Genomic DNA, 9296 nt, shown 5'->3' on the forward strand with positions numbered 1-9296 from the left:
GTATGTTTATGTGTCAGTAAAAAGTCTCTTGTATTCCAGCAAAATATCTGATCCTGCAGCACCACATCCACCTGTAGAGTCGGCATCATTAAACTGGCGTGTGGTTCCGGTTAGACTCTCACAGCACCTGGTTCAGGTTGGGGGAAAGATCCTGGGCTGGATTAACACAGAAAAAGTTCACGGTGACATTGAACCAAAACCTCCATCTTTCTCTGACCTTAACCAAGGAGCTGTCGTCGCCCAAACCACAGACGGGTCCCTCCACCTCCCGGGGCCTCGATTACATTGCCGCTACGCGGTAACTGGGAAAACAGGGGTTGCCGACGGTTTGGTGGACGGCTGTAAATACCTCAGGTGCTGTCGCCGTAGAGAGGAAGCAGCAACATGCTTCGTTGTAACAGTTGTCCAAAAGTGGTCCAGAACCCAAAAGTGAGTTGCTTTAAGATCCAGATTATAAAAATCTGTTTTCTCAGACGGCAGCGCCTGCAGCCGAATCTAAAACTCTGTGACTGGAAGTTTGACTCTGCAGTTGACGTCTCTCCCTCAGTTTTTTTATGTCCACAGGCTTCTTGCTCCTTTGACTTTCTGAAAAAGAACCAGGCATTTTGACTTAGTCTTCACCTTTTGTTCTGATGTTTCAGCCCAGGAGAGTTTCGTGTCGATCCAAGCCTTGAAGAGAGAGAAGGTTCAGTTCAAACATTGTCTGTGGGTAAAATTCGTAGCTTTCTGAAGGACATTTCAGAGGCCTGGAGGTTGAAGCATCGTTAGGATTCATCTTCTGGGAAGCAGGAAATTCCACAGTGAATTTAATGGAAATCTTGAAATCTGTAGCTCTTCAGATGTTTTACTTTGGACCAAAGTGTCAGAAAGAGCAGCTGGTGTTTACAGAAAGCATCAGTGAACAGGCTCCCACTGTGTCCTGGTTATTCAACAATGCATTACTAGTGATTAATTACTCAGAGTTGTGGGATTCAGGTCAGGTCTTTCATGGATCTTTGTTAATCCCATTTCACACAAGTTTAGATGTTTTTACCTCACAGCCATTTTAATGGAATCCATTCTGGAGGCTGAACGAGAGAAACCAGCAATCGTCACGGCCTGAAGTCAGTTTGACCTTTACTTGACCGTACTTTTCCAAAGAAAGTTGAAGTTGTACAATCAGCTTATGTGACTCAGCGCAGTCCGTTATCAGGGGTTTCTTTTATCTGTGTCTCTGAAAAACTGACGCGTGTTCCTGGGGTTTACTCTCTGGTTCCTCAGAGCCGCAGAGCGTCACGGTTTCCAAAGACCAATAACACAGCAGTGAGACACAATGTTGCCCCGGGTGACATTTTCCTTCATCAGCACGAACACACACACCGGACTTCAGTTGGACTCAGTCCCACACACACACACACACACACACACACACACACACACACACACACGCACCGTCCCGCTGCCACAGATACTGACTGCAGCCCCGAATGCGGATTAATCCGCCGCTGAAAATAGTCCCCAACAACTCCTTTAAGAAATCCCTGAACCTTTTTTTGAAAAAATGAAACTTTATATTTGTGAGGTGTTTTTAAAGATTTACGTCTTCGGTAGGAACCGATGGGCTCGGAGCTGAGAAGGACAGGAAGAGACGGGCTGGAGACAGACAGGGATTTGTCTGTAAAATCGTGGGACCTGGGATTGGATGGTTGTAGGAAAAACCCCGAACAGCGCCAGGCGGGTCCTTGAAGGTGCGCTCAGACTGATCAGTGCAGATGTTCACCTGGCACCTGGTTCGGGGGAAAGCGGCCACCCAACTGTTCGTAGAGTCTGTGTTTATTTGTCAAAAAACAGCTGATGTATGGACCGCGCACTTCTGCTGGTTTCCACTTCCCCCTGTAGGCTCACGCTCTGTCAGTGTATAAGTAGCACGTCACTTTTAAGGTGATGTCGCACGTCCCGACTACACATTCGAAGCTCTTCGCGTGTCATTTAGGGAGTCGGAGTTAGGGTCAGTAGAGAAATGATGCCTCAGTGCACATGAAACTTTTTTACTCAGGTTGGAAACATCTCAAGTCGAGTCGAGTCGAGTCAAATCAGTTTTGTGTTCAGACTGAACACGTACGTGTCTTTTCAGAGGGGCTCAGAGCTGAGAAGACAGAAATCATCCAGAGACGGACTAACACGGTGTTGGTTTGGGTGATTTTAGGGGTTTTTCCTGACACTAAGACCCAAATATAGAACGACAGCAGACGCAGCCTTCAACAACATGAAACGATGACTAATCTGTTTATGTAGTTTTTCTGTGAAGTGACTTTTAAGGTACATTTATCAAAAGCCCACAGACTGGTGTCGGCTAAATGTCAGCGGCTTGACAAACTGAGGACAGTCAGGCAGCAAACTAACTGTACTCGTCCATACATTTGTACATTCGGCGACTTTGTTTCAGGCTGAAAGGGGAGAAAGTTTCCTTATTTATGATTTCCTGCTGCAGGCAGTTTGTGTGTTACTGCGGGGTGTGCTTCGTTTCCTGCCTGGCAGCCCGGCTCGCTTTGCTGTCTGTCACCTCCCGCTCTGGTAAAACACTGAGACCCAAGATTGGGTGAAGGAGCCGCTGTGCATCCAACACGACGAATCCAAACCCTCAACAGGAATACAGGGGGAAAAAAAAAGAAAAATCGGATGGATGGATGGGGGGGGGGGGGCAGATTAATATACAGTACGGCCACTTCTATCCCAGAAACATCAGTTCAATATTTCATGCAGAATAAAATAAAGTGTGTCAGCTGCTGATATTACACATCGTCCATTTATGTAATATAGTTCAAATTAAAAGGCAGCCGCTTCAGTCCGTTTGTTTGTTGAATCATACATTTCCGTCAGGTTCAGTGATTTCATTCAAGCTGTTATTTTATCAGTCGGGTTGTGTAACCAGCGGGACAGATAACAATAAGCAATATTTTCCAAACTTCAACTCTGATTTTGTTACGAATATTTAACATTTAAGTTAAAAAGAGAGGAGAGAAGGAGTTTCAGTTGATTTTTGATGAATTCAACCCCTGTAGCAGGCATAGCGCTGTGTGCAAAAGATTGGCTCGGTCTTTCTGGTGCTGACTGGTGGGTTTTCAGCCTCTTTCTGCAGGTCCCTTCAGGTGCTGAGATGTTTCAGTTTGTCCCGCTCACACAGCAGGTTGAAGATCTGCCCACAGGTGTTCAGTGACGTTCAGGTCTTCACCGCCACGCTCTTGATGGACTGCAGGACAGCCAAGAGTGGATTCTAACTACATTCAGAGCGCAGAGTTTTCTGGATCCATTCTGCCCCCCCCCCATGCAGAATATTTCCACCCCTCGATGCTGAACGTGTTAATAAATAATGAGTAGCGGGGTGCCCAAACTTTTGCACATGCCACAATTACAGTTAAAGTTTTTCTGTTTTTGCAGACGATGAGATCAAAAGGAACAGCGCATAATATTTGAAGAGACTCATTTTTCTCACGGTTTGTCTCACTGCAGATCTCTGCTCTTCCTGTTTTGTGAACCCGCTGTGAACGTTAGATATCCAAACCACAATCTGAGCAGCAGCCGAAGGCACGGACTTCCTGAGACGTCTTCCACGGTAAGAACAACATCCAACCCGCAACTCCTCATGCTATTTTTGTTTTTCCTGAACCGCAGCGTTGGAGCATTCTTTGCTGAATTTTATTCCATTTTGAATTTATTTTACATTTAGCACTACAACTATTTTCCTATCTAGTTTTCCAGCACTATGGGAGCAACGCAGGTCCTCATGATGCCTCCTTCCTCCAACCTCAGCTTTGGAGGAGCCGAGCAGGGCAAGCAGTGCATTGTCAATGACCAGATGGGACCTTTCACTGTCCTCTACATCCTCATCTTCATCATCAGTCTGCCTGGTAGCCTGCTGTCTGGGTGGGCCTTCATCTGCAGTCCCAGAACGGAGGTGAGATTAGATCGGATCAGATGCAGTCGTGTTGGTGAGATCGGAGGGAGGATGCGATACTAGAGCGTCAGAGGTCGTAATTTCGTGTGACGTGTACTGAAGTGAGATGAAATCGGTTGGAGTGAGGCGACATGAGACTTTATCGGGAGAGATGTGATGAGAGCAAGCGAGTTGAGATGAGGTGATGTTTGTTTTGAGCCGAGGTGAGATTTTATCAGGTGAGATGGAAAAACTGGTGAGAGGATTTAAATGAAGGAGAGTTATTTTTAGTCAAGTACGAGTTGAGATGAACAGTTAAGTGACCTGAAATGACACAACATAAAGTTAGGATGCAGCAGGATGAAGAGGTAAAATGAGTACAGATGAGGCAACATGTAAGATGACACACAATTACGTGACACGAGATGAAACTTGAAGAGATGCGGTGGCTTGAGACGATATGACAAGGGAGAGTATTTAACTCCAACGGATCTGAGAGTTTATTTGAGATTAAACTGGCTTTGGTAAAGAGACATTAGATAAGATGAGATCAGAGATGACGTCAGGTGGGACAATCTGAACGTAGAGAGACGTAACGTGGAGAAGGCGTGAGATGAGGTGGGATCAGATCTAGTGACATTCGAGGAGAAGATAGGAGATGGGAAGACAAGACAGTGAAGCGAGGCGAACTGAAATGAATCGAAGCTAGACGATGTCAGGTGAGTTGAGAACACCTGAAATCATCTAAATGAGTAAAAGAGAGGATTTTGTGAAGAAAGATTTAGCGGGATTTAGCGTGAGGTGAGATAAAACGAGACGACATGATGAGGGGTTGTCATGAGTTGATCTGAAAAAAAAGATCGTCGTCAGAATGGATGGAGTTAGAAAGAGGCGCGGTAGAGTGTGGTATATATGATGAGTTAAGATCTAACAAGCTGAGATGACAAAATGCGAAGTGAAATGGCTTGAGATGAGATGTGGAGAAGAGAGACGGTGTCAGGTGAGTTAAAAGGATTTCAGGTGAGGTGAGACGAGACTGGACTCAGCTCAGCGAGGTCAGATGCTCCATTTGAGATGATGTGAGGTGACACGAGATCAGACAAGACGAGATCAGATCAGAAAACGAAAGATGAAGTGCTGCCGTTGTATCTGATGAGATAAAAGTGGGATTGAAGTGTGGACGGCGTGTGGGTTTGTAATTCTGCAGCGGCAGCAGAGCACCAGCGTCTACCTGGTCAACCTGCTGGTGGCCGACTTCCTGCTGCTGCTGGCTCTGCCCTTCAAGATCCTGAAGGACCTCGGGCCGGCGCCGTGGAGCCTCATGGTGTTTCACTGCCAGGCCAGCGCCGTCACCATCTACATCAGCCTCTACGCATCCGTCGCCTTCCTCGCCCTCATCATCACTGACCGCTACCTGCAGGTACAGTAGTGCCGCACGGGCGCAGGCGACGAAGGTGTTCTTCTGTTTTTGTTATCAGGCTCACTAACTACATTACTGTCAAGTCATTACGGTATTTATGAGGTTTTATAGTTTATAGTGAAGTTTTTGATGAAGTCATCCGGTTTTCTGTCTGAATGCGGCCTCACACCCGGCAGCAGCACAAGTGGAATGTATCACCGTCCTGCTTCCCGGTAGCAACTCTGGTCGACTCTCTAGAAAACCAGTGTGTTTTTTTTCCAAACTTTCTGCCTGAGCCGGAGTATCTAAGCCACGGTCCTTCCACCTCTTCTCCATCCGGTGAGGGCACAGACTAATTACCTGCTGGAGTAACGGTTCCTGGGCTCTCTAATTTCCTGCTTTGTTTAAGAAACGTTTCCCCCGGTGAGCCACAGCCACATGAGGACCCGGTCATGTGAAGCATCGAGTGAAATAACACACAAAGGACTCCTGAATCCACAACAGCAGTCCACTTCACCTGCGTACTGGATTGACCTGTGCAATCGAATGCGATCCCATACAACAGCCCTGCATTAAATCCAACCCTTCTGAAGCTTCTCATCTCCAGTTCTTTGACTAATAAGTAAGAGAGGAGTTGAGTCAACATCGCCAGGGTCCATAATCATTAGGAATCATTTTCTGGAGACATGGAATGTTAAAACCAAATTTCATGTAAATCTACGTAAATGCAGGAGCCAAGACATTTGAAAAAAGGATATGGCAGGACAGGTGGTGACATGTTTCCTCTACAGTTAAATGACACGTACCAGTTATCATCTCCCTCAGTGGTCAGAGACTGATTTTGTGGAGCACTGAGTCAGAGCTGGAAAATCAGCAGGCATTTGAGTCACCGTCAGCCCATGTGGACGTGAGCCAGTGTAAAGTGTTAAGTGTTGCGCTGTTTCTGGGGAAGGTGGTCTTGGTGGCTGATGGGTCTCCTCTCCTTCAGGACTGCCACAATCTGCGCTTTCTGCGGCTGCAGGAGGTCGGCTTCGCCCGCCTGCTGTCTCTGGTCGTCTGGCTGCTCCTGCTGCTCATCATGGTGCCCAACATGGCTCTGCCCATACAACAAGTCCAGGTACGGTAACTGTTTCCCTCGCTTTGCGCTCGGTCACCATTCAGGCGTCCACGGGGAGGGTTTCAGACATAAAACCTGTGGCGCTTCGCTCACTTGTCTGGTGGACATCAGCGCGCTGACTGAAGCGGCAGTGGAGTGAAACGAGGTCCCATCCGGTACATGTAAGGGGCGACGCTGAGCCGGCGCCGGCTTTGGTCTTGACGTGCCCAGAGCCACGGCTGAAAATCAATCCAGCCGCTCACAAAAAGTGAGAGCTCTCTCTGCTGTAATCCTGTTGACAGACAGAATGTGTTTGGATTATCCAGAGGAAACGCGTTTCGGAGATTAGTTTAGAGTAAACACGTCGGACACCATGTAAACGATCTGACTGTGTAGGCCAAACTCGAATCTGTGCGGAACGGCCCGTAAAAAGCACAGGAGGTCAATTATCGTCGGATCCCTCGATGTCAGAGGTTTTAAACAATTGATGAAAAGCGAAGAGATCCGAGCGCAATAAGCAGATAAACCACGAAAATGCTCGCGAGGTCCAAGTAAATGCAGGCAGACCTATCGGTTGACAACACGCTGGGCGCGTTCACCATGCACCTTAGTGACCTGTTGCCCCTAGAATCTGCGTGAACTGCCGGCAGCCAGCTCTACGTTGGGTTAAGGAAGGTCAGTTTCCGAACAGGTCCAACCGGCTTAAATCTGTGACGGTCACTGAATTACTGGAATACAACTTCAGCTCCTTCCTTTTACAATGGATACATACTGTTACCACCTATTCCTACCACTGCTGCTGCTGCGACATCCATTTGCTCCTGCTACCATCGTGGTGTCCATTTATTACTAAACCGGTGTATGTTATGATGAAAACTCATTTTTGACTCCGCCGTCACTTATCAAATGTAAGCGTACAACATCCCTGTCTGGTTCTCTCTCCAGGTGCGGCGGTACCTCAGCTGTTCTTCCCTGAAGAAGGACATCAGCCTCCACTGGCACGCCCTGACCGTCTTCCTCTGCACAGCCTTGTTCCTCAATGCCTCCGCCGCCGTGCTCGTCTCCAGTGGACTGGCTTTCAGACGACTCCTGGGCAGCCGCAGCGAGCCCAAACTCTGGGTCGACGCGAGGCGGGTAGCGGGGAGTGTGACGGCCGTGGCGCTAGCCTACATACTCAGCTTTGTTCCGTACCACGTTGTCCGGACGCCGTACACGTTGGCCCAGACCAAGGTCATAACGGACTGCCAGACCAAGCGGCAGCTGTTTCTGGGGAAGGAGTCGACGCTGCTGCTGAGCTTGCTGCACGTCTGCTTCGACCCCCTGCTCTTCTTCTACCTCTACGCACCTTTCAGACAGACAGTCAGGAAGATGTTCTCCTGCAGCAGAAACCAGGAAGTCAGCGATGCAGCGAAACGGGCTGCGGAGGAAACAATGCAACATGCAACTTTTGTGTAGCAAGAGGCCTGCGTCAAACCACAGATGCCAGAAACTACTTTAAATGAGAATGTTTATACTAAGTGTAAAACAATTACAACCGTTCTCCTTGGATAGATGCAGCACATATTTAGCCTAGCTTAGCACAAAGAATGGACGCATATGGAAACTGGTAACCTAAAATGCACCTACTCTAAAAGTGGACAAAAACTATTTTTGTAGTCACGAAACCCACCACCGCACGTCCCAACTCCGCTTTAAGATGGTTGAACAGGAAAAAAAAAAAGATCTTTTCTGCACCACATCAATGCCGTGACCCAGTGACTAAGAAATAAACCTGATTTTGCAGTGTTTATGAATTATTCACTCGCATGTATGATCCTCGTCGTAAGTGCGATGGTTCGGTGTCAGTTTCTGACAATCTCAATGTGTTTAATGTTTAATTTACATTCATTGCCAAAGTCTGTTCATATAGGGACTCGGTATCAAAATCTGATGCTGCTGAAGGGTCTCTAGATCTGAAATGTTTGTAAAATCTGGGGGGAGAGAGACCTTCTGTACATGTTCAATTATGATTGGGTCAGAAACACGTGCTGGTTATCACGTGAGATTGTCCCCTCATGCATGTGAACGAGCCTTAAATTTGGAGGTAATAAACAAACAAACAAAAAAAAATCAACAACAACAACAACTGAAAACGACAAAAACAAAACAAAAGACAAACTGGTGTCGATTTCAGCTTGTCTTGCTGCGGTTGGACCAGCAGAGTGCAGCAGTGAGCAGTGTTCATCACTGTGTTCTCCATCATTTGCCTTGATTCTGTCTTTTTACAACAACATTTTAAGAGCTCGATAAGACGATGTAAATCACACAGCTTTAGATTCGTTGGAAAATACATGTCTATGTACGGGATTGTGGGAAACTGGTGGGCAAAATAAAGTCATGAACCGTTTTTGTTCCTCAGTGAACTTCATCCAAACTGCAGGACAGATCAGTATCTGCTCTGAGCCCCCTCGTTGCGCACCAAACCAGCACCAGTTCTCCCCGGTGCACCTGCACGCAGTTTTCCAGGTTCTTGGCAGGTAGGTTGTCCCAGCATCTTGGAGAACCTGCCTCAGTTCCTCTTTCAGTCTGTCTCAGTGTCTCCTGTCCCTTCATGTGGTCCCAGACTGACTCCATGATGCTGGGATCAGGGCTCTGTGGGGGCCAGACCACCTGTCGCAGGACTCCTTGCTCTCCTGGTCTCTGAACACAGTTCTCTGTCTCTGGCCGTTTGTTTTCCTGCTGCAGGACGAATCTGGGACCGATCAGACGCCTCCTGATGGGACTGATGATGGAGAAGAATCTGAACGTCATCGGCAATGTACAAATACTGTCGTCAGTATAAACACTAAAGCCACAACTATTCTTTGCTTTTTAAACAAAGTGATGATAATAATAATAACTGAAATATG

The 9296-nt window shown here is 47.3% G+C and overlaps 1 protein-coding gene across 1 annotated transcript; it reads left to right on the forward strand.

Annotated features, from left to right (window-relative positions):
• The first annotated feature begins 295 nt into the window (after nucleotides 1–295).
• On the forward strand, nucleotides 296–8713 carry gpr171 (G protein-coupled receptor 171). Its single transcript, XM_040131373.1, has 6 exons — nucleotides 296–429; nucleotides 3490–3592; nucleotides 3731–3934; nucleotides 5121–5333; nucleotides 6301–6429; nucleotides 7354–8713. The coding sequence occupies exons 3-6, from the start codon at nucleotides 3743–3745 to the stop codon at nucleotides 7861–7863; spliced, it is 1044 nt and encodes a 347-aa protein (XP_039987307.1). The 5' UTR covers nucleotides 296–429; nucleotides 3490–3592; nucleotides 3731–3742; the 3' UTR covers nucleotides 7864–8713.
• Nucleotides 8714–9296: the final 583 nt, after the last annotated feature.

Source organism: Xiphias gladius, chromosome 7, assembly GCF_016859285.1.
Source record: "Xiphias gladius isolate SHS-SW01 ecotype Sanya breed wild chromosome 7, ASM1685928v1, whole genome shotgun sequence".
Lineage (NCBI taxonomy): Eukaryota > Metazoa > Chordata > Actinopteri > Istiophoriformes > Xiphiidae > Xiphias > Xiphias gladius.